This window comes from Microcebus murinus, chromosome 14 (assembly GCF_040939455.1).
Source record: "Microcebus murinus isolate Inina chromosome 14, M.murinus_Inina_mat1.0, whole genome shotgun sequence".
NCBI lineage: Eukaryota > Metazoa > Chordata > Mammalia > Primates > Cheirogaleidae > Microcebus > Microcebus murinus.
The window spans coordinates 78,324,727-78,350,950 of NC_134117.1; the positions used below are offsets into that span (position 1 = coordinate 78,324,727).

A 26,224-nucleotide genomic window follows, 5' to 3' on the forward strand; every position below is an offset into this window, starting at 1 on the left:
TCCCAAAAACTTCTTATAAAAATGGTTAGATGCAAGCGGGCCTTGTATGCAAAATTATTTGCAGTAAAAATAATGAAGCATTACACAATTATTTTCTTTCTTCTTTTGCAGAGATGGGTATTCTGTGATTGCCCAGGGATGACATGCAGGTAATGCTGTGTAGATTTATCTCTCTTGGGAATTGTGAGGCAGAAAGTAGGAGAGTGGCAGTGTGTTCCCCAGGCTAGGTAAAATTATGCTCTGTCAAGGCCCTCCAAGACCACTCCCGGGGTCAGTGATTGGCTAGGACTCAGGACTCAGCATACAGTCATATTCATGCCTGAGGTTCATGACAATGAAAGAGTACAAAGCAAAATCAGCAAAGGGAAATCATACACAAAGTTCCCAGAATTATCTCTTAGTGGAGTTACACAGGATGTACTTAATTCCCCAAGCAAAAAGTTGTTGAAACTTTTGTGAAGTGTTGTCTGGCAAAGAAGCTTACCTTAACCCGAGAGTATAGCGTCTTTATTGGAGGTCAGTCATGGGCATGGCTTGCCAGTGTGACTGATGGCAGTCACTGAAATTCCAGACACCCAGCAGGAAAGCAAGTGTTCAGCATACAAACATTGTACAGTCTAGGCACAGTGAGCTTCTCCTATTATTTAGACAAAGTTTTATGTTACTGTAGCTTACTGTTTTACCATTCAAGTTCCCAGACACCAGCCAAGGACCAACCTTGCAAGCAGGCCTTTCTAAGGGGAGCAGGCTCAGGCCTGCTTTGTGAACTCTTGTCTGCACATATACATTATGTGGGTAAGTTCCTGATTGACATGATCTCAGTTATGGAAATGGTTCAGCTGTACCCTATACATCTGTAGTTCTTTGGGTTATGGAAGCCAATGTCTACTGATTGGAGGTACAGGAACTATGCGTTTTGAAATAAACCAGTGTCATGTATTTACTGGTGTATTTCAAAAAGAGAGAGAAAAGAAGGTAAGAGAGGAAGGAAGAAAGACAGGACAGATAGACAGATGGACCTGAGGTTCAGGAGGTTGAAGTGAATATGTCAAATTGATTTATATTATGAATGAAACAAACAGTAGGATATTGTTTACCTTGGCATCTAAGTAGCAGAAACATCCAAATAATGAAGTCATTTCAAAAAAGACGTTTTAAGTGATTTAGTTATTTTTACTTGTGCCATTGTTATAATTGAAAAAGTATTTGCTCAGAGGGTAGCTCATGGTAACTGTAGCGTCAGTCCCTGGGTTGCAAGTGGCTAAGCATTGTTGACATAGGGTTCCAGTGCTTTTAGAACCTTAAGTATTCCACTGTTCCAGTGGAGTCCTGCAGTAATCCTTAATGAGCTTGCTGCTAACACAAGTGGCGACAGTTTGCTCTCTTATCTATGATTGGTGGGTGATGACTATTTCTTTAATGTTTAAACTTTCATTGAAACTTGATTGTTATTATCTTTACATGATTATTTCTGTTTCTTATTTTAAGATTATCTTTCCATGGCTTTTTAAAAGCAACCTTTTTGAGGTATAGTTATATATCTTTTTTTTTCCTTTTTTTAATTTTAGCATATTATGGGGGTACAAGTGTTAAGGTTACATATATTACCCATGCCCCCCTATAATTATATATCTTAATCCTGCAGATAAAGATGGTTTTCTTTCTTCCCAATTTTAATCCCTCTATTTTCCTTTCCTTTCCTTTCCTTTCCTTTCCTTTCCTTTCCTTTCCTTTCCTTTCCTTTCCTTTCCTTTCCTTTCCTTTCCTTTCCTTTCCTTTCCTTTCCTTTCCTTTCCTTTTTTTCCTTTCCTTTCCTTTTCTTTCTTTCTTTTTTTTTTTTTGCCTGATTGCACTGCCATACCTTCAGTAGCTCTGGAGATAGCACTTCCTTCCTCCCTGCTCCTCTCCCATGCACTCCCTGTCCCATGCTCACTTGCTGTAAAGAATGATTAGTAAACCACTGAATGAAATTTCCCCTTGGTAACTTTACTTATGCTACGAGTATTGGTTATCCTTATAGTTGGAAAACAGTAACAATAATTTTCCTTAAAAGAAACTAAAAACAATAAATAATTCTTAAAAGGCAGAAAACATACCAAATAATTAATAATAGTCCAAGAATCTTATACTGGGAATTTGGTCACAGAAAATACAGATTTCATAGGGAGGAACTCTTAACCTAGGGGTGACTATAGGGTAGCAAGTGTCCATCAGAATTGAGCTTTGGGGCTTTAGGGCTGCTGCTTTTATTGCTATCTGTCCTAGTATAGGTCACCGTCACAAGAGTTTGAAGCAGTCCCAGCCCTTGAGGAAAGAATTGCCAGGACAAGGTGTTGAGCATATCATTTAAAATTCTGTGTTTGGCATCTTGCACCCAACCCGGAGTCTGCTATGAAGAAGTGGTTTTTGTTAGCACCCGTTTCAGGTTTGAGAGAGTTTGAGATAGACTGAAAATAGCACCCCAACCGAGAATTGATAATATGTGAAGTATTCATTGGCACTTTTGTGTCACCCTAACTCTTGAAGAAAAACGTCCTGCTTTGGTTGCCTGCAGAAACCAAACACTTGTGTTTTTTCCTCTTAGGATCAGTTGGGATCACTTAGAACCATATTGGAGCTTTTTTCCCTCTATCCTCAGTGCTGTATCCTGGAATAGACAATACTTTTTTAGGTTTCCCTTTATTCAGGGTTAGTTTCCTGATTTTCTACACTTCAGTATCTTCCCCAGGAGTTGGAGAGAAACATTTATCTTAAGGACCTGACCGTAGGTCCCTAAATGTCTTTCATGGTCTTTCCCTCGGGGACTCAGTGTATATCATGCAAGGAAGACCTCTGGGACTTCCCAGAGTTCTTAAGGTGGATATGCAGATTAATTCCCTGAGGATGCATACACTTTTCATGGAGTTAATGAATTAATCCATCAAACATTTCATGAGTGTCTCCAATGTGCTGGTCACTGACACTACAAAAGTGAAAAATTTACAGTTCCTTTCCTCAAGATGCTTATAGTCTGACTTGAGGAGATGAATCCAGAAATCATTATAAAGCACATACATTATAGGGGAAGCATTTATGGGACTTACTTAGCCAAACTTGAAGGGAGGTGAGAAATACGGTAAAAGGTGTGCTATATTTCCTGAAAAACTTTTACTTTTGTAGACTTTATAGATTGCCTCAGCTTTCAATACATATATGTTGATGGTGAATTGTATGATCTTACATTGTTACTGGTTTACTACAGTGGTTGCAACTCAAAAATTGAATTAAATGTTAATCATCTTAATATCGATTTGTTTTTTCTATTTGTTCTAATATATACTAGATAACATGTAAGGGAACAGAAATTCATCTAGTTTATTTTTGTGTTTCTGTAGGATTATCTCTGACTCACTGCACTGGTGTTTGTTAAAATGTCACAAATGGGCATGCATTTCTGATTGAAGCTGTTTGTTCTGGAAGCATTGCTGATTTTTATGGAAGATTTGAAACAGGTAACTGTTAGTATGGATGGACATGGATTTCAGTCTACTCATCTATATGTTAGAGAGATCTTACTAATGTGTATGTGTGTATTTATATAAAGAGCATAAGTTGTTGGGGCCAAGGGCCATTCACATATTTATTTGTGGAATGCAGGGTATAGCATATTTAAACCCTCGTATTTAAATAAGTGTCTCCAGTTATCAAGGAATATCTTAAAACTTATTTGATTAAATTTCAAAGGAAATTCTTTTTAATTGTCTTTAATTAAAATTGTACTATTTTAAATATTTTTTTTCTTTTTCTTTTTTTTTTTTTTGAGACAGAGTCTCACTTTGTTGCCCAGGCTAGAGTGAGTGCCATGGCGTCAGCCTAGCTCACAGCAACCTCAAACTCCTGGGCTCAAGCAATCCTCCTGCCTCAGCCTCCCAAGTAGCTGGGACTATAGGCATGCGCCACCATGCCCGGCTAATTTTTTCTATATATATTAGTTGGCCAATTAATTTCTTTTTATTTATAGTAGAGACGGGGTCTTACTCTTGCCCAGGCTGGTTTCAAACTCCTGACCTTGAGCAATCCGCCTGCCTCAGCCTCCCAGAGTGCTAGGATTACAGGTGTGAGCCACCGCTCCCGGCCTATTTTAAATATTTTTAATCACATAGCTGAGAGGCCAAAGCTTGGTTGTCTTTCTAAAGAGGTTCTTAGTTAACAGTGGGATCTTTAACATCTTGGGTCTACCTCCAGGGAAGGTTGGTCACTGGAGCCCATTACCTTTTTGCCAGTCACAAGGCCACTGCTGTCCTCCTTTTAAAAAAAGATATGTTTTTTTATCCCCTTGTCAAAGTAGAGTTTTTAAAAAAATTAACATGTGACCCATACATATTTGAAATGAAATGATTTTAATCAATTTATTAATTAGTGATTTAGTGAAGAAACCAAGAAGATGGCAAAGGTAATTCAAAGAACACTTTGAGGATATGGGTTTTTATTGGCATTTTAAACCAGTGTTAGAGTAAGAATGCTAGGTTAGCTTAAAAAAACCTAGTTAATGCTGGGCAGGGCAATAAATTATAATCTTTGGTATTAGCTTTTTATCAGATAGAAATTATTTATATTACCACTGGACAAAAATCTATAGGTTACCATGTAATTTCACTAAGTCTAGGCATTTTAATCAATAGTAGCATTGAGTTGAACAAGTACAATTTCTGTGCATAAATAATCGTTTGGATGGCCTGTCACCATTGTATGACACTGAAGGGGACATGCCACCTATCTTTTTGCCTTACATCTATGTTTTAAACAGTTTTTAAACATCCTATACTCAAAGTTTTAAAATATGTTTGTTTCACAACATTAACTTTAGATTCAGATTACAGTAATCCCATTTCATTTGCAGGTAATTGATGAAAAGGTCTTCAGACAAAAAATTTCTTGATTTTAACCAATAAGAGCAATGTACAGGCCAATTACTGCAAAGATTAGAAAAGAAAAAAATATTTATTCTGTGTTAGGACTTTTTATAGTTTGAATAAGCATGAACTCCTTGGATATGGGCTCTGAAGTTAATTCTTATTTATTCAGTATCAAATGAATCCCCAGCACCTGATTTAGCTTAGGTTTGGCATTTAAAGAATTGAGTACTCAGTGAGTGAATTAATAAGTAATAATATGTCAAAACTGTGGAAACTCCAGTTGTCTAATAGAAAATCTATTGCTTTGTGTTTGACCATGTAAACAACAATTGTATGCTGTCCCCCGGATACTAATTAGAACTTCTGCTTGACTTGTAGGACACTAAGACTTAGTATCTGCAGAAGCCTTTTACCCATCTCACTTGGGCTATGGGGACAACATGTCTTCACCGAGGAACTTTAGAGCAGATGCTGGTAGGTGCATCGTCCATTGCGAGGGGTGTAGGAGCTAGACGGGCAGCTAGTACCTCTCAGACTACAGATTTGCGTGGGGACCATTTGCGGATTGTTCACCTGTGGATTCTGATCCCCTAGTTTTGAAGGGGCTCAGGACTTTGCATTTCTAATAAGCTATCACACTTAGAGTACCAAGGATTAGACTCTAGTGTTTTATTTTACTCTGTTCATATAACGTTTTTTTCCTGATTATAAATATAATATACGGCCGGGCGCGGTGGCTCACGCCTGTAATCCTAGCACTCTGGGAGGCCGAGGCGGGTGGATTGCTCGAGGTCAGGAGTTCAAAACCAGCCTGAACAAGAGTGAGACCCCGTCTCTACTATAAATAGAAAGAAAATTAATTGGCCAACTAATACATACGGAAAAAATTAGCCGGGCATGGTGGCGCATGCCTGTAGTCCCAGCTACTCGGGAGGCTGAGGCAGTAGGATCGCTTGAGCCCAGGAGTGTGAGGTTGCTGTGAGCTAGGCTGCCGCCATGGCACTCACTCTAGCCTGGGCAACAAAGTGAGACTCTGTCTCAAAAAAAAAAAAAATATATATATATATATAACATAAGTTTCTTGCAAAGAATTTGGGAAGCACAGAAAAGCACAGAAACACAAAGAAGATAGTAAGACAATGAAAACGACCTGTAAACTGCCACAAAGCTCTGCTTATTTCCATAATTTTCTTAGATGTGAACTAAGGGCATACACATTTCTAATGCTTTTGGCATATCATACTAATGTAGTGTCTTAATTAAATTCTAGCTCTCTCCCTGTTGTCCTGTACTGTCATTATCTTGCCTCAAAACATTAGTAGCTTGCCATCATTTTTCTCTCTCTTTTACTCCTTACCTCATTCCTCTCACATTCAGCTCAGCTCCTATTTTCTGTCATCCTGCCCTCCTCTTCATTTTTGCTTTCTCCCTTAGAAGTGGGGTTTTTTTTTGCAGATTTATTGAAGTATAATTGACAAATAAAAATGTGTATATTTAAGGTTTACCAATTGTGTACATTTGATGTTTTGATTATGTGTATACAATGTGAAATGATCACCATAATTAAGCTAATACACCCATCACCTCACATAATTACTGTTTTCCTTCGTGTGTGTGTATGTGTGTGTGTGTTAAGAACATTTAAGATCTATCCTCTTAGCAAATTTCAAGTGTACAATACAGTATTGTTAACTGAAGGCACCATGCTTTATATCAGATCTTCAGAACTTTTTCATCTTGCATAACCGACACGTGTACCATTTGACCAGCAACACCCCATCTCCCATTCGCCCTGTCCCTACCCTCAGCAGCCACTCTACTGTCTGCTTCTGTAGTTTGGCTGTCTTAGATTCCCTAGACAAGTGAGATCATGCAGTATTTGTCTTCCTGTGTCTGGTTTATTTCATTTAGCATAATGGCCTCCAGGTTCATCCATGTTGTCATAAATGGCAGGATTTCCTTCTTTTTTAAGGCTGAATATTTTTCAGTCATGTTTGTGTACACCACATTTTCTTTATCCATTCATCTGTTGATGGACATTTAGGTTGATTCTGTATCTTGATTATTGTTAATAGTGTGCTACAATAAATATGAGAGTGCAGATATCTTTTCAACATATCTTTTCATTTCCTTTCCTTTGGACATACACCCAATAGTGGGATTGTTGTAACATATGGTAGTTCTATGTTTATTTTTTTGAGGAACCTCCATACTGTTTTCCATAATGGCTATACTAATTTACATTCCCACCAACAGTGTAGAAGAGTTCCCTTTTCTCCACATTGTTGACAGTTTGTTATTTTTTGTTTTTTTGATAATAGCCATTCAAACTGGGGTGGTTTTGATTTGCTTTTCTCTGATGATTAGTGATATTAAGCATTTTTCGTATGTTTGTTCATTTGTATATCTTGAAAAATGTCTATTCAGATCTGTTTTCCATTTTTAAATCAGATTATTTGTTTTTTAACTGTTGAGTTGTTTGAATTCCTTCTGGATATTAATAGCTCATCAGGTGAATAGTTTCCAAATATTTTATCCAATTCTTTAGGTTGTTTCTTCACCCTGTTGTTTTCTTTGCTGTGCAGAAGGCTTTTAGTTGGACATGATACCATTTGTCTATTTTTGCTTTTATTGCCTGTGCTTTTGAGGTCTTAACCATAGAAATCATTTTTCAGAACAGTGTCCTGAAGCATTTCCCTTATATTTCCTTCTAGTAGCTTCATAGTTTCAGGTCTTACATTTAAATCTTTTTTTTCCATTTGGAGTTGATTTTTGTATATGGTGGGAGATAGGGTTCTAAGTTCATTCTTCTGCATATTGATATCCAGTTTTTCCAGCACCATTTATTGAAGTGACTGTCCTTTCCCCAATGAGTGTTCTTGGTACCTTGTCAAAAATCAGTTGGTTGTAGATATGTGGGTTAATTTTGGGGTTTTTCTCTTCCTGTTCCATTAGTCTATGTGTCTTTTTTTATTCCAGTAACACGCTGTTTTGGTAACAATAGCTTTGTAATATATTTTGAAATCAGGTAGTGTGATGCCTCCAGCTTTGTTGTTTTTACTCAGTATTGCTTTTGCTATTTGGGGTCTTTTGGGGTTCCATATACATTTTAGGACTGTTTATCTATTTCTGTAAAGAATGTCATTGGTATTTTGATAGGGGTTGCCTCAAATCTGTAGGTTGCTTTGGGTAGTATGATCATTTTAACAATATTTTTGCAATCTATGCACATGTGATATCTGTTTGTGTCCTCTTCAATTTTTTTCATCATTGTTTTATAGTTTTCATTGTAGAGATCTTTAATTTCCTTAGTTAAATTTTTTCTTAGGTATTTTATTTTTTGTGGCTGTCGCAAAAGGGAGTGCTTTCTTGGTTTCTTTTTCAGGTAGTTCATTATTGGCGTATGGAAATGCTACTGATTTTTGTATGTTGATTTTGTGTCCTGCAGCTTTACTAAATCCATTTAATTTATAAATTCTAAGAGTTTTTTGGTGGAGTCTTTAGATGGAGTCTTTTTGTGTATATAAGATCAACTGCAAACAGGGACAATTTGACTTCTTCCTTTTCAATTTGGATGCCTTTTATTTCTTTTTCTTGCCTGATTACTCTGGTTAGGACCTTTAGTACTATGTTGAATAATAGTGGTGAAAGTGGGCATCCTTGCCTTGTTTTAGTTCTTTGAGGGAAGACTTTTACCTTTCCCCATTTAGTATGATGATGGTTATGCTTAGGTATGCTCCTTGGGTACCTGATTTGTTCAGAGTTTTTATAATGAAGAGATGTTGAATTTTATCAAATGTATTTTTTGTATCTATTGAGATAATTATATGATTTTTGTCCTTTATTCTGTTGATGTGATGTATCACGTGTATTCATTTGTATGTTTCGAACCATCCTTACATCCCTGACATGTATCCCACTTGATCATGGCATATAATCTTTTTGATGTGCTGTTGGTTTTGGTTCACTACTGTTTCATTGAGGATTTTTGCATCTATGTTTATCAGGAATATTGGCCTGTAGTTTTCTTTTCTTGTATTCTTATCTGGTTTTGATATCAGGGCAAGCCTTATGGAATGAGTTTGGAAGAGTTCACTCCCCTTCAGGTTTTTGGAATCATTTGAGTAGTATTCGTGTTTTCTGTCCTTTAAAAGTTTGTTAGAACTCAGCAGAGAAGCAAACTGGTCCTGGGCCTTTTTTGTTAGGAGGCTTTATTTCCCATTTATTTTTTATTTGTACAGGTGCAATTTTTCCTTCATTGATATATTGCATAATGGTGAAGTCAAGGTCTTCAGTGAGCACGTCAGTGAGGCAGCACACATTGTACCCACTAAACAGCCTTCCATCATCCACTCCCTTGACCGCCACTGAGTCTCCTTGTCTGTCATTCCACACTCTGTTTCTACGTATCCACATTATTTAGCTCCCACTTATAAGAACATGCGGTATTTGTCTTTCTGTGTCCGAGTTGTTTCACTTAAGGAATAGCCTCCAGTTACATCCATGTTGCTGCTGAAGAAATAATTTCATTCTTCCTTTGTTTTTACAGCTAAATAGCATTCCATTGTGCATATATACTACTTTTTAAAATCCAGTCATTCACTGATGGACACTTAGGTTGATTCCATATCTTTGCAATTGTGAATATTGCTGCATTAAACATCTGAGGTATTTTGCTAGCTCTATGTGGTAGCTCTATTTTTAGTTATCTGAGAAATCTCTATACTGAGAAATCTCTATACTGCTTTCCACAGAAGTTGTACTAATTTACATTCCAACCAACAGTTATAAGAGTTTCCTTTTCTCTGAATCCTCACCCACATCTGTTGTTATTTGTCTTTTTAATAATAGCCATTCTGATTGGTGTAAGAGATATCTCATTGTGGTTTTAATTTGCATTTCTCTGATGATTAGTGATGTTGAACATTTTTTCAGATGCTTGGTAGCCATTTGTTTGTCTTCTTTTGAAAAATGCCTATTCATATCCTTAGCCCACTTTTTATTACTGATTTAGTCTTGTTACTTATTATTCATCTGTTCAGGTTTTCTATTTCTTACTGGTTTGATCTTGGCAGTTTGTGTATAGAAACCTATCCATATTTTTTAGGTTGGCATATATTTGTAATGGTCTCTATAATGATCTTTCGTATTGCTGTGATATCAGTTATGTCTCCTTTTTCACTTCTGATTTTATTTATTTGGGTCTTTTCCTTTTTTTCTAGTTAATTTAGCCAATGGTTTGTCCATTCTTTTAATCTTTTCAAAAAACAACCTTTTAGTTTTATTGATCTTTTGTGTCTTTTTTTAGTCTCTATTTTTATTCCTGCTCTAATCTTTAGTATTTTTTTTCTTTCTACCGATTTTGGGTTTGGTTTTTTCTTGCTTTTCTAGTTCCTTGAGGTGTATTGTTAGGTTGTTTATTCGAAATATTTTTTGATGTAGGCATATTTTGCTATAAACATATTTGTTTTCTGATTGTTTTGTATAGTTTTTGTTTCTTCTTTCTTTTTTTTCCTGTTTATCTGTACTTTGGTGGTATTCTGTAGTGATAAGATATGATTCCTTTCTCATTTGTGTATTTGCTCGACCATTGAGTTTTATACTTTTGCTTGTTTTTTATTTTTTATTTTTTTTGAGGCAGAGGCTGGCTTTTTTGCCTGGGCTAGAGTGCCTTGGTATCAGCCTAGTTCACACCAACCTACTCCTGGGCTCAAATGATTCTACTGCCTCAGCCTCCCGAGTAGTCCGAGTGGCTGGGACTACAGGCATGCACCACCATGCCTGGCTAATTTTATATATATATATTTTTTTGTTTGTTTGTTTGTTTGTTTTGTTTTGTTTTTTAGTTGTCCAGATAATTTCTTTCTATTTTTAGTAGAGACGGGGTCTTGCTCTTGCTCAAGCTGGTCTTGAACTCCTGACCTTGAACAATCCACCCGCCTCGGCCTCCCAGAATGCTAGGATTACAGGCATGAGCCACCATGCCCTGCTGACTTTTGCTTGTTTTCATGAAGGTAGTTATCATTCCTTTGCTTTTAGATGTAGGATCCTGTTAAACATTTCTTAACAAACCCAGTTTAGTGGTGATGAATTCTTTGTTTTTGCTTGTCTAGAAAAGATTTTATATCTTCATATCTGAAGGATAGCATTGTTAGCCATAATCTTGGCTGTCAGGGTTTTTTGTTTGTTTGTTTTGTTTTTCAGCACTTTGAATATATCAGCTTAAACTCTCCTGGCTTATAAAGTTTCTGCTGAAAAATCAGCTTTTATTCTAATTGAGATCCCTTGTATGTGACTTAATCCTTTTCTTTTGATGTTTTTAAAATTCTCTCTTCGTCTTTGACTTTTGACACTTTAACTGTCATACTGAAACTATTTGGGGATCTTTGAGTTTCCGGGATCAGGATGTCCAAATCTTTCCCAAGAATTGGGAAGGTTTTAGCTATTATTTCATTAAACAGGTTTTCTGTGCCTTTTCTCATCTTTTCTTCTTGTGGAATTCCAATAATGTAAATATTTGTTCACTTAATGATATTTCCTAAATCCTGTAGGCTTTCTTTATTCTTTTTTATTCATTTTTCTTTCTTTCTCTCTTTCGCTTTTTTTTTTTTTTTTTTTGTCTATTTCAAATAACATGCCTTATAATTCAGAAAGTCTGTCTTCTGGTTGATATAGTTTGTTATTGAAGCTGTTAAGGGTATTTTTTATTTCATTCATTCAATGTTTCACCTTCAAAATTTCTGTTCTTTTTATGATATCTATTGTGATGATATTAAAAGCATTCGTGATTCATGGGGGGAGGTCAAAGTATTAACAGGAGTTTGGAAGATGTTCATTCCAACCCTCATGGATGACTTTGAGGGGTTCATGACTTTAGTGGAGAAAGTAACTGCAAATGTGGTAGAATTAACACTACCTTAGATTCGAAGTGGAGCCTAAAGATGTGACTGAATTGCTTCATTCTCAGAATAACTCTCTTTAATGGATAAAGAATTATTTCTTATGGATGAGCAAAAACAGTGGTTTCTTGAGATGGAATCTACTCCTGATGAAGATGTTGGGAACGTTGTTGAAATGACAATACATAATTTAGAATATTGTATAAACTTAGCTAATAAAGCAGCAGCAGAGTTTGAGAGGATTGACTCCAATTTTGAAGGAAGGTCTACTGTGGGGCAGAATGCTATCAAACAACATTGTATGCTACACAGAAGTCTTTCATTAAAGGAAGAGTCAGTGGATGTGGCAAACTTCACTGTTGTCTTATTTTAAGGAATTGCAACAGTTACCCCAGCCTTCACCAACCATCACCTTGATCAGTCAGCAGCCATCAACATTGAGGCAGGACACTCCACCAGCAAAAAGATTATGACTCACTGAAAGCTCGGATGATCATTAGCATTTTTTAGCAATAATATTTTTAAATGGTATATGTACATTGTTGTTTTAGACATAATGCTGTTATATACTTAATAGACTATATGATAGTGTAAACATAACTTATATGTACTGGGAAGCCAAAAAAAATTGTGTGACTCATTTTATTGCAATAGTGTGGTAGTCTGGAACCAAACCTACAAAATCTCTGAAGTGTGCCTATATTTGCCATGTTATTTTCCAGAAGTGGTTAAGTACTTTACCAATAGTATACCAGGTATATTGTGACCTCAACAGCATTTGTATTATCACAGCAAGAAGAAATCTTGCTAATTTAATTGTTGTGAAATGATGCCTTCAGCTTCCTTTATTTTATACTTCTCTGATTATTATCCAGGATCATTTATCTCGTTTTGTTTGTAGCTCAATTTTTTAATCCACCTGATGCTTTTTTTTTTTTTTTGAGCTAAGTGTGGACTAGCAGTTCTATCAATTAATGGTTGATTTCTTCCTATCTGCTCTTAGGAATCTGGTGAAATGTTAAATTTTACTGGAGTCTTTTAAAATATAATTTTGACACAGTTTCTTTTCTATTTTACACCCTAAATGCTCCATGCCTTTGTTTTAGCTTCCATAAAAGGAACCAAAAAAGCACACAAAAAGATAGTTGAGGCATTCATTTATTTAAAACATTCACAAATTAATATGCAAGCAGCCAAACTGGGTGAATTTCCTTAAAAGAAATTATAATGAAAGTAGCAATTCTCATATTTTATTGGCAGAACTTTTTATATTCTAAATATATTTTTCTGTATTTAAGAAGTACTGTATAATGTTATGCTAATTTCTAGTTTTATTCTTTATTGCCACCTAGTAAATGGTCTCTTTTCTCAAGGAAAGAGAATGACATGGAAGATTGAAAAGTTAAAACAAAGATAGATTTAAAAGTCCAAAATAAGAGAGAGAATACCAAATTGCCTTAAAGGAATTAAAATATTAGGCACAAAATTAGCCCCTAAATTACTTATTAAAAGCATTTGTAGTGTAGCTGGAATTTTTTTTTAATACTCTCTTTTCTGGGCTCCCATAGGCTTTATTTAAAATTCTTGTTAAAGTTCTTATTTTGTTATATCATTTTATAGTTATTTGTATATTTCTCTAGTGAAGTGGAAGCTCTTTGAGGATAAAGGTTAAGTCTTTTCCTCTTTGTTTAAGCAAGCTCAGTGCTTTGTATATTGTAGATATTTAATAAATATTTCTATAATATATTGCTTTTTAAGAAATGACCATTTAGTCATCTGGATTTATAACAAATTATTACCAAACAAATGGTTTGTGAGCCCTTAGTTTTGATAACCGGGTAATTATAAAATAAAAGTCATAAAATGTTTTCAGAAGTATTCTTTTTTCCTTTGTTTTCTGGAATAGTTTGTGTAAAATTGATACTACTTATTCCTGAAATGTTTTTGATAAATGAAATCATATAGGATTAGATGTCTTTTATAAGATTTTTAAATGCAAATTCAGTTTCTTTATTCAGATAGTGTATTTCTTGGAATATCTGTTCATAATTTGTCTTTCAATAAATTTACTTCTCTAAATTTTTAATTATATTGGCTTAAAGTTTTTAATGATATTTCCTTATTATCCACTTAAAGTCTGTAGGATATGTAGTGATATCCCCTCTTTTACCCAATTCCTACGCAATGCAGATCATATCTTTTACCCTATTTACTGTGCCCATTCCTTCCATGTACATGCCATGTATATGTCCTGTTTTAATTCCATATACATGTTATCATCATTATTATCATTGTCTTAGACAGTAGTTAGTCAAAATTTTACCATTTTTGTTTTTCTGTATTTTTTAAACATCTTTGACCCTTCATGCAGTATTTTTTCCTTCTGCTTGAAAATACAATTTAGTATTTCCTTTAGTGCAGATGTCTTCTCATATATATATGTGTATATATATTAAAAAAAATGTTTTACCTTTGCTCTCTTAGGAATTTTTCCCTGGTTATGGAATTCTAGTTTGACAGTTTATTTTATTTCAACAGTGTCTTCTAGTTTCCACTATTGCTATTGAAAAGTCAGCTTTAATCTAATTATTGCTTCTTTAAAGATAATTGTTTTTTTTTCTTATTTCAGAAAAATCTTTGGTTTTGCTCCCATATTATTTCTTTCTTATTTTCTCTCTCTTCTCCTCCTGAGAGTCCAGTTTTACCTATGTTAGATCTTCTTACTGTATGTTCTGTTTCTTCACCTCTTATTGTGTATTTTCCATTTCTTGTAACTTCGTGTTTCTTATGACTCTTCTTCTGGCTCACTAATTCTCTCATTAGCTGTATTGAATCTATTGTTAAGCATGTCATTGGTGTTTTAGTTTCAGTTGTTGTGTTTTTAGTATTAGTCTTTCTATTGGGTTCCGTTCAACCACAGAAATCTTTTATTCAATTCCTTTCCAAAATTTTCAATTTGTCTTTTATGTCTTAGACATAGAACTCTTAAACTCTTTTTTTTGTTTATACTAACATCTGGAATTCTTGTCTCTCTGTGTCTACTGTCTGTTATTCCTCTGGCTTCAATGTTGTGAGTGTATTGAATGGACAGTAACAGTGGAAATAAGCTTATTAAGAGGCTCTGGTAGTAGTAAAAAACAAATGATGGTAGCTTAGACCTAGTGGTGGCATTACAGAGGGAAAGATATTCAGGAGGTCAAAACAATAGGGTTGGTGGTGGATAGCACATAAATGAGAGATGTATATAAAGGATGATTACTGAGTTTTCAAATTGCATAACTGGATGCATGTTGGTGTCATCACCTTTCACAGAGGAAAGGATTATGGAAAAGGATCAGTTGTTGCTGATGGTTATTGAGTGGGGAGCATTAGGGAAATCACGAGTTCAAATTTGGATATAATAAAGTTGAGATGTTTATGAGACATCCAAGTGGTGCAATGTGTTAAGCAGTTTTCCATGCAGAAGATAGTTGACAGGTCTGTACCAGAGATAGACAGTTGTGAATCATTTGTGTATAAATATAAGTGAAGACTTGGGTATAGATTAGAACACCCAGGGAGGTATTGTTCATCTTGATGAGAGAAGAATTCTTAGAATTGCAGCATTTAATGTCTAGGTAGAGGAAGAAGATCTGGCAAAGGTGACAGAGGATGTGCTGTGGAAATGTAGGACGAGAACCAGGAGTGGTTCCCATGGAAGCCACAGTAAAAGACTGTTTTAAATAGGGAGGTAATGCTCAACAATGTGATCTGCTGCTGAGAGTTAAAGAAAAATAAGAAACATTTTAAAAGCCAGTCAGATTTAGTACTGTCACCAAAGGTCATTGGTAGTTTTAGAGAGTACCATTTTATTGGTGCATTGGGGTGAGAATCCAGGTTGGAGTGGGATGAGGAGTAAGTGGGAGGTGATAAAATGAAGACAGTAAATAGTTGAGTTTAGAAATGTAAAGGGAGAGAAATGGACTGGTATCTGGGGGAGGTTGTGGGGATAACGGATATTTTCTGAAACTTTGAGCTGTGTGTAAGAGAGAGAAGTTGAATAGGTGAGAAAGAGAAAGGGCAAAGCAGGGATAAGACCCCAAAAGCCTAAGTTGGGGGAATGGCTCCTGTGTTATCCCACTAGGAAAAGAAGATCAAGTGCATGCAGGGGTGGCAGATGTCTGTTGTTGTATAGCAAGAATACCAGGGAATTCCACCCAATGGCTGTGTTTGTGAAGTGCCGGCTAGTCATCTGCTGAGAGTAAGGAGATGTGAAGGTGTTAGAGGCTTAGGAAAATAGGAAAGGCTTGAAATAATTTGGGGGAATAGTAGGAGAATAAGTTAATCCCTGAAATATAGTAGACCACTTTGAAAGTTAATGTATATGTTAGGATTAGATACAGTTGTCAATAAGAGAAAAACTAAAATATCAGTAGACTTGTGAATAGCAGAAAAACTAAAATATTGCTTTATAAAAGCTGTAAGTTTACTTATCTCCATGTAGTAAGTCTGAGGTGAGCAGTCCAGGCCTAGAATGTTTGTTCTTCTCCAAGAAGTTTTAGGGATGCAGGTTGCTTCCAGCTCTGCACTTACCACCCCTGGGGCATGGTCCATATGCAAACGGGGCGATAGCTATCGCATCTCTATTCTAAGCAGCAGGTTGGAAACAGAGGCAAGGAGGAGCAAAGGACATACACAAACTGTGTTTTAAGGCACCTTTCTGGAAACTGCTATAGACTATTCTGCTTCTATCCCATTAGACAGAAATTAGTCTCATGACCATTCTTAAGTGTAAGGAAGGCTGAGAATATGGTCTGAATTCTAGGTGACCAGGCACCCAGCCAAAACTAGAGGGAATAAATATTGGGACAATTAGTTGTCTCTGCCAAAATAATTATGAATTATTAAAGAATTCAATCTGCCTTGTGACTTTCTGCTTGGGTACAGTATACAGAGACGGTGGCTAATGAATTCATCCACTGTTGAGGTTTTGCCAGGTGGGTGATGGAAAGAAGCAAAAGAGCTAAACTTGTTTTAAGTTAAAAAAGCAAAGCACCAACCACTGGGAAATACAATTCCCAGTGAATTTTCCAGAAAACTCATGTAATTAGATTATAGACTAGTTAAAATACTCTCAGACAATTTTAGAAGTAGTGATGTTTCATAACACTGAGCCCATGGTTGAAATCACCCAGAAATGGCAGCAAGGGAATTCCCACAGCAAGTGCCCCAACCCATCCTGAGCTGGGGTTGGCTGGGATTCCAAAGACAGGAGCACCAAGTGCCAGGATGATCAGTCCAAAGAGTTCGTTAGGGAACTCCAGTAGTGCAGAGTGCTACAGCAGTCCTCGAGATGGACAGCAGGAGGAAAAGGGTGTGCTGTCCAGGTGCATGCTCAGTGAGGGGTCAGGCTATGGAGTTTGTATATGGAGTTTATATCAGTGTTTAAGGAATTTGGCTCTGGGTCAGCATGTTTTGCACAATGACCTAGATACTTTTGTTAGTGCCTGAGAATGTTCAAGGCCCTAGTTTGGGTTCAGGCCTGGTGGGAGAAACACACAGCTGGTTGGGTCACAGAGAGGCTAAGGCAATCTGTGATTTTGGATGAGGATGCAGAAGGAAAACAGGGAAAGTGGGGGGCCCTACAAATGAAAATAAGAATCCTACATCTGAGATGTAGTTTGAGGTATACTCAGAGGCAAATTTGTATCCTTAAATGTTTTTACTAATAAAACATTTGAAGGGAAAGAAAATAAGTGAACTAGCCATTTACCTTAAGATGTTAGGAAAAGAATAGAAGAATCAGAAGGAATTTATAACACCTAAATGAATTAGAAAACAGAAAACTGGAGCAACTAGCAAATAGCTAGTTTGAAAGAACTGAAAAAAAGTCTAGCAAACTAGTAAAACAAAGGCAAATAATTACACAAATTATAATGTAGAAGGTGGTAAGGAAAGCACATGAAGGAAATTTCATTTTTTCTTTTCTTGTCTAAATAAACTTTTATTTTAGAATAATTTTAGATTGATAGACAAGTTGCCAAGATGGAGCAAGGAGTTCCTGTGTACCCCTCATCCAGTTTCTCCAATTGTTAGCATTTTATGTTACCATTATGCATTTGTCGCGACTAGGAAACTGACCTTGGTGCATTAGTATTAATTAAATTCCAGACTTTATTTGAATTTCACCATTTTTCCACAATAATGTCCTTTTTCTGTTCCAGGATAGAATTTAGTGTGTTGCGTCACATTAAGTTGTTAGGTCTCTCCAGTCTCCTCTACTCTGTGATAATTTCTCAGTCTTCCCTTGTGTTTTCATGACCTTGAGAGGATTGAGGAGTAGTGGCCAGATATCTTGTAGAACAGCCCCCAGTCTGGGTTTGTTTGATGTTTTTCTCATTATTAGACAGGAGTCACGGATTTGGAAGAGGAATATCGCAGAAGTGAAATGCCCTTCTTGTCACATCACATCATGGGCCACATGATAGCCACATGACATCACTGATAACATTAACCTTCGCTATTTGGTTAAGGTGGTTTTTGCCAGGTTTTTCACTGTGATGTTATTATATTTCCATTTTGTTACTCTTTCTTGTCTTTGGAAGTGAGTCACTTGGTGTAGCCCACCCTCCTACGTGGGGAAAGGAGCAAGAAGTAAGCTCTACCTCCTAGCGGAGTGAGTATGCATGTATATATTGTTTTGAATTCTTCCATAGGGAGATTTGTCTCTTCTCCCCAATTATTTATTTAGTCATCCGTTTACATCACTATGAACTCATGTATATTTTATAATTTGTGTTAAAGTTCACTGTTACTTATTTTGTTGCTCAAATTGTTTTAGCTCTGGCCACTGGGAGATACTTCAGGTTGGCTCCTGTGTTCCTTTGACATACCCCAGACTTGTGTGTTTTGTGTCCTTCGTTGCTTTATGGTATTATAAGGTACTTCAGGCTTCATTTGAAGTTTTCTTTGCCTCAGCCCCAAATTCAGCCATTTAACCAAGGAGCTTTATTTATTTATTTATTGGAGAATAGTATTTAGAAACCAAGATCTGGGCACTGGGTATACTTGTTGCTACTATAATATTATTTCTAGGCCCTGGACATTTCTTTTTAATAGGTTGAAAAATAACCACATGGTTTAATGGAATAAATATTTCTTGAAAAATATAAATGAAGAAAATGAATTCTGTCTCATTCTAGCAACTGAAGCTGGAAAAAATAGAAAAAAAAAAGAAAAGAAAGTGAATTCTGGAAACTCTAATAGTAGTGACCAGCATATTCAGTGCTATCTGACCCAGTGCCAAGCACTGTGCTGAGGGCTTCACATGTAATTCGTCATCTCGTCATTATCACATCCTATGACATTGGTGCTGCTAGTATTTCTGTTTTATTGATGATGAAACTGAGGCACAGAGAGATCAAGAAACTTGACTAAGATAATGTACCAAGTAAATGACAAAACTGGAATCAAAGAGGTAAAATTAAAATAAGGTATGTGACCATTGGGAATTATTGCTTATGTCTAAAATCTAGAGGAAGCTTGTGAGAAATTATTATAATCAGTAAAATAGTATATTTGAGGAAACCCAGTTTATCAATTTTTCTTTTATTCTTCATGCTTTTTGTGTATTATCTAAGACATATATGACTTTTTCAAAGTCACAAACATTTTTCTCCTGTTTACTCCTGAAATTTTATAGGTTTAGTTCTTACATTTAGATTTGTGATTTATTCTGAATTTTTGTTGTGGTATGATATAAAGATTAATGTTAATTTTTTCATGCACATGTCTGGTTATTCCATCATTATTTTTTGAAAAGTCTGTCCTTTCTCCATTGAATTACCATTCAATGATAATTTCTCCATTGAATTGAATCACTTGTCAAAATCAATTGATAATATATGTGTAGAAACATATCCAAACTCTATTCTGCTCAATTGATTTATACAACTATCCTTAGGCTAATGTATCTTGATTATTATAGCTCTATAATAAATCTAGAAATCAAATAATATAATTCCTTCAATGTTTTTTTCCCCAAAATTATTGTTGCTATTTTAGATTCTTTGCATTTCCATCTATAATAGTTTGAATGTTTGTCTTCCCAAACCTCATGTTGAAATTTGATCTCAACATGGGAGCTGGGCGCCTAATGGAAAGTGTTTGGGTCATGGGGTATATCCCTCATGAATAGATTAATGTCCTTCCTGGTGGGGATGATGAGTAAGTTCTCATTCTGCTACTTCCTGCAAGAGCTGGTTGTCAAAAAGAGCCCAGCACTTCCCTCCCCTCTTTCACCATATGGTCTCGGCACAGGCTTCCTTCAATTCTGAAGTGGTTGGAAGCAGCCTGAGGCCCTTACCAGATACCCAGTCTTGAACCTTCCAGCCTGCAGAACTGTGAGGTAAATAAACATCTTTTCTTTATAAATTACTCAGCCCTAGGTAGTCCTTTATAGCAACACTACACAGACTAAGACACCATATAAATTTTAGAATTAGCTTGTCAGTTTCTACAAAAATCCTGATGGATTTTGATTGAGACATCATTGAATCTATAGAACAATGGGGAGAGATTTGAAATTCTAACAATATTGAGTCTTCCAAAGACAATGCATATCTCTCTATTTACTTAGGTATTCCTTAATTTCTCTGAATAGTGCTTTCTATTTTTCAGTGTACTAGTGTTAATCATGTTTTAAATTTATTTCCAAGGATTTCAGTTTTTTTATATTATTAAATTTTAAGATTTTCATTTTAGATTGTTTGTTGCTAACATATAGAAATACAGTTGATTTTCAAATTCTGATTCTGTATCCTGCACGCTTGCTAAACTTATTTATAAATTTCTAACAGCTTTTCTGTAGATTACATATGATTTTCTACATATGTGATCATACTATCTCTGACTAAGAGTTTTATACTTCTTTAGAAATCTTTATCTTATTTATTTATTTTCTCACAGCACTGGCTAATACTTCCAGAACAGTGTTGTAAAGATATGGTAGGAGCAGATCCTCCACTTTTTCCAAATCTTAGGGGGAAAGAATTCATTCTTTCACTCTTAAGTCTGTTGTTAGCCACAGGTTTTTTGTAGATGTCCTTTATCAGGTGGAGCGTGTTCCCTTTGATTCATAGTTTGCTGACGGTTTCATAGGGAATGGGAATTGAATTTTGTGAAATTCTTTTCTGAATCTATTGAGATGATTATATAGTAAAATATTTTTTTTCTTTTTAAGTCTATTTATATGGTGAATTTCATTGATTATTTTTGAAATGTTACCCAACTTTACATTCTTGGATAAATTCCACTTGGTCATGATGTACTATAATTTTTATTAATATATATTTCTGGATTTGATTTGCCAAATTTTATTAAAGATTTTTGTATTTCTCTTCATGAATGCATGTTGATTTGTAGTTTTCTTCCAGTGTCTTTGATACTGGTATCAGGGGAGTTATTTTGGACTGATGTATGTCCACAAAATATGTTGACGGTATTTGGAGATGAGGCCTTTAAAAAGGTAACTAAAGTTAGATGAGGTCCTGATTGTGGGGCCCTAATCCGATATGATTTGTGTACCCAAAAGAAGAGGAAAAGACAATAGGGATGCATGTGCAAAGGGAGAAGACCATGTGAAGATTCAGCTAGAAGGTGCCCATCTGTAAGCCAATGATAGAGGCCTCAGGAGAAGCCACACACACTCACACCTTGATCTTAGCCTTCCAGCCTCCAGGACTGTGGGAAAATACATTTCTGTTGTTCAGGCCACCCAGTGTGGGTTATGGAAAGTGTTGACTTCTTTTGTTTTCTGGAAAGCTGGTATAGAATTGATACTGTTGTTTTCCTTAAATGTTTTTTAGAATTTGCCAGTTAAGCTATTTTGGCCTGGGTATTTTCTTTGTATTAGGATTTTAAATTATGAATTCAACTTCCTGGATACAGTGCTACTCAGATTATGTATTTCTTCTTGACTGAGCTGTGGTACTTTGTGTCCTTTATTTGTTCATCTCATGTACATTGTCAAATGTATTGACATAAAATTATTGATAATATTCCCATAAAATTGTTTTCATTTTATAGAAAATATAGTGATGGGCCCCCCTCTTCATTCCTGAGATTGTTAGGTTCTTATTTCTTTTATTTCTTTTTTTTTTAATTTCAGGATATTACAGGGGTACAAATGTTTAGGTTATGTATATTGCCTTTGCCCCACTCGAGTCTTCAAGCATGTCCATCCCACAGACAGTGTGGACTGCACCCATTAGGTATGAATATACCCATTCCCTTCCTCCCCCCTCGCATCTGCTCGATACCCAATGAATGTTATGGCTATATACGCAGTTAAGTGTTGATCAGTTAACACCAATTTGATGATGAGTACATGTGGTGCTTTTTTTCCCATTCCTGAGATACTTCACTTAGTAGAATGAGTTCCAGCTCTATGCAGGATAATACAAGAGGTGCTAGATCACCATTGTTTCTTATAGCTGAATAGTACTCCATGGTATACATATACCACATTTTATTAATCCACTTATGGATTGATGGGCACTTTGGTTGTTTCCACATCTTTGCAATTGTGGATTGTGCTGCTATAAACATTTGAGTGCAGATGTCTTTTTTTATAGAATGTCTTTTGTTCTTTTGGGTAGATGCCCAAGTAATGGAATTGCTGGATCAAATGGTAGATCTACTTGTATCTCCTTGAGGTCTCTCCATATTGTTTTCCACAGATGTTGTACTAGTTTGTAGTCCCACCAGCAATGTATGAGTGTTTCTGTCTCTCTGAATCCATGCCAACTTTTATTGTTTTGGGACTTTTTGATAAAGGCCATTCTCTTTGGGGATAAATGATATCTCTCTCATTGTGGTTTTGATTTGCATTTCCCTGATGATTAGAGATGTTGAGCATTTTTTACTATGTTTGTTGGCCATTATTCTGTCTTCTTTTGAAAAGTTTATGTTCATGTCCTTTGCCCACTTTTTGTTACAGTTTTTAAATTTTTTCTTGCTGATTTTCCTGAGTTCTATATAGATTCTAGTTATCAGCCCTTTATCGGAAGTATAACATGCTAGTATTTTCTCCCATTCTCTAGGTTGTCTGTCTGCTCTCGTAACCATTTCTTTGGCTGTGTAGAAGCTTTTTAATTTGATCAGGTCCCATTTATTTATTTTTGTTGTTGCTGTGATTGCCTTTGGGGTCTTCTTCATAAATTCTTTGCCTAGGCCAATGTCTATAAGATTTTTTCCAACATTGTCTTCTAGAATTCTTGTAGTTTCATGCCTTAGGTCAAAATCTGTGGGACACAGCTAAGGGACTCCTGAGAGGAAAATTTATATCTATAAATCTCTACATCCAAAATACAAAAAGATCACAAATAAACATTCTAATGCATCATCTAAAAGAACTGGAAAAATATGAGCAAACCGACCTCAAACCCAGCAGAAGAAAAGATATACAAAGATCAGAGCAGAACTAAATTAAATTGATAACAAAAAACTATACAAAAGATTAATAAAACAAAAGTTGGTTCTTTGAAAAAATAATCAAAATTTACACATCTCTGGCTAGATTAACAAAAAGCAGAAAAGAAGAACTCTAATAAGCTCCATCAGGAATGAAAATGGAGAAATTACAGCTGATGCCACGGAAATACAAAATATCATTTATGAATACTATAAAAACCTCTATGCACATAAACTGGAAAATGTGGAGGAAAGGGACAAATTCTTAGAAATACACAGCCTCCCTAGACTCAATCGGGAAGAAATAGAATTCTCCAACAGACCAATATCAAGTACTGATATTGAAACAGCAATAAAAACCTTCCTAAAAAGAAAAGTCCCGGACCAGATGATTTCACACCCGAATTTTATCAGACCTACAAAGAAGTGGTGCCTATCCTGAAGAAATTATTCCATAACATTGAGAAGGATAGAATCTTTCCCAATACATTTTATGAAGCCAACATCACCCTGATACCAAAACCAGGAAAGGATGCAACAGAAAAAGAAAACTACAAACCAATATCACTTATGAATATAGATGCAAAAATTCTTAAGAAAATTATAGCAAACTGAATTCAGGTGCTTATCAAAAACATAATCTATCATGACCAAATGGGCTTCATCCCAGAGATACAGGAATGGCTGAACAAACGCAAATCTATAAATTTAATGCACCACATAAATAGAAGCAAAAACAAAGACCATATGATCCTCTCAATGTTTCTGTATTTCTTGATTAATCTGTCAAAAACTCAATTTTATTGATCTTTTGAATAAAGCATGTGTGGTTTTATTTTATTGATTTCTGCTTTTACTATCATTTCCTTTCTTCTACTCCTTTGAATTTAATTTTGTCTTGTTTAAATTTCTAAAGGTGGTTGTTTTCATCATTAGATTTTAGGCCTTTCTATTTTCCTCATAGAAGCTTTCAATACTGTACATTTCCCATAAAGCATTGCTTTGGCTCCATCCTTTCAATATGTTGTTTTATTCACCTTCATGAAGTTCAAGATATTTTCTAGATTCCCTGATGACTTATTCTTTGACTCATTGCTTAAATAGAAATTGTTGCTTAGTTTCTAAATATTTGGGCATTTTCCTGTCTTATTATTATTGATTGCTATTTAATTCCATTATAGTCTGTGAGAGTATTTGTATATTTTGTCACATATATGATAAACTGTGATTTCAAAATTTATCAATTTAATGGTAATTGTTTTATAGCCTGGAATATTATCTTTGTGAATGTTTCATGGGTACTTGGATATATATTCTGTGGTTTGGGGGTGAAATGTTATATACTTTTAAATTAAATTAGGACAATGTGAATGATATTGTGTTTCAAGTCTTCCATGTCCTTTTTTTTTTTTTATTAATACTTCTTATGTCAATTACTGAAAGAAAAACTTTGTGAGTATGTCTTTCTCCTTTCAATTCTATTAATTTTTACTTCATGTAATTTGGAGTTTTACTATTATCTGTATACATAGTTTGAGTTGTATTTCTTAATCAATTGGCATCTATATCATTATGTAACATTCTTTTTTGTCCCTGGTAACATTCCTTGTTCTTAAGTCTACTTTGTCTGATATTAATATAGCCATGCCAGCTTTCTTTTGACTAGTATTAGAATGGTGTCTCATTTCTATACTTTTAACTTAATTGTGCCTTTATATTTAAAGTAGGTTTTTTTAATGAGCAGCATATACTTCGGTCTTGCCTTTTTAAAAAAAAATCCAGTATGACGATCTCTGCCTTGTCAGTGGAGTTTAGAGACCATTTGCATGGAAGGTAATTATTTATATTCCAGGTTGGCAAACTATGGCCTACAGGCCCACCACTTGTTTTTGTAAATAAAATTTTATTGGAAGATAGCCACACCCACTTATTTATGTATTGTCTATGGCTGCTTTTGCACCACAATGATATAGTTGGCTAGTTGTCACAGAGACTGGATGGCTCACCAGCCTAAAATATTTATTATTTGGATGTTTAACAAAAATTTGCCAACTTTTGATTTACACAGTTGGATTTCACAACTATGGTTTTGCTGTTTTCTATTTGTCTGTCTCATTGGGTTTTTGGTCTTTTCTTTCCTGCCTCTTTTGGATTAAATGAATTTTTTTTGTATTCTATTTTATCATCACTATTGTCTTCTTAGTTATTTCACTTTGACTTGTATTAATAGTTACTGTGGGATTCTCATTATACATCTTTAACTTACTATGGTGTTTTTTCAAATAACATTATGCAGTAATTCCCCCTTATGCACAGTTTTGCTTTCCACAGTTTCAGTTACTCATAGTCATCTGCATTCCAAAAAAATTAAATGAAAATTTCCAGAAATAAACAATTCATAAATTTTAGATTAGTTTCCAATAGTAGCCTAACAGTATATCACAGTGATTACATCATTGACCTTACTTCGTCTCTTCATGTAGGCATTTTGTCATTTCACATGATCACTAGAAGAAGGATGAGTACAGTATAAAAGATATCTTGAAAGAAATACCACCTTCACATAACTTTTATTATAGTATATTGTTATAATTGTTCTATTTTATCATTAGTTATTGCTGTTAATCTATTTTTATATTTTAAAAATAGATTTACGTATGCAGATTTGTTACATTGATATATTGCATAGTGGTGAAGTCTGGGCTTTTTGTGTAACCCTCACTTGATTAATGTACATAGTATCCATTAGGTAATTTCTCATCCCACACTCCCCTCCCACTGTCACACCCTCCTGCTCTTCTAAGTCTCCAATGTATATTATTCGACGTTCTATTATCCATGTGTACTCATTATTTAGCTCCCATTTGTGAGAACATGTGGTATTTGATTTTCTGTTTTCTGAGTTATTTCACTTAAGATAATGGCTATCCATGTTGCTGAAGAAGACATGATTTCATTCTTTTTTTTAATGGCTGGGTA

The 26,224-nt window shown here is 35.2% G+C and overlaps 1 protein-coding gene across 8 annotated transcripts in view; it reads left to right on the forward strand.

Annotated features, from left to right (window-relative positions):
- LOC142860948 (tyrosine-protein phosphatase non-receptor type 20-like) overlaps positions 1–26,224 on the forward strand; it is a 140,856-nt gene that overhangs the window by 16,666 nt on the left and 97,966 nt on the right. For 5 of the 8 annotated variants that reach the window (XM_076010328.1, XM_076010321.1, XM_076010327.1 and 2 more), the window contains exons 2-4: positions 112–149; positions 3,375–3,491; positions 5,274–5,369. In XM_076010328.1, the coding sequence (XP_075866443.1) occupies positions 5,336–5,369 (34 nt within the window). In that variant the 5' untranslated portion in view covers positions 112–149; positions 3,375–3,491; positions 5,274–5,335. Of the gene's footprint in view, positions 1–111; positions 150–1,488; positions 1,528–3,374; positions 3,492–5,273; positions 5,370–26,224 lie in introns of all 8 variants that reach the window. The other 3 variants (XM_076010325.1, XM_076010326.1, XM_076010323.1) reach the window with 2 other exon arrangements.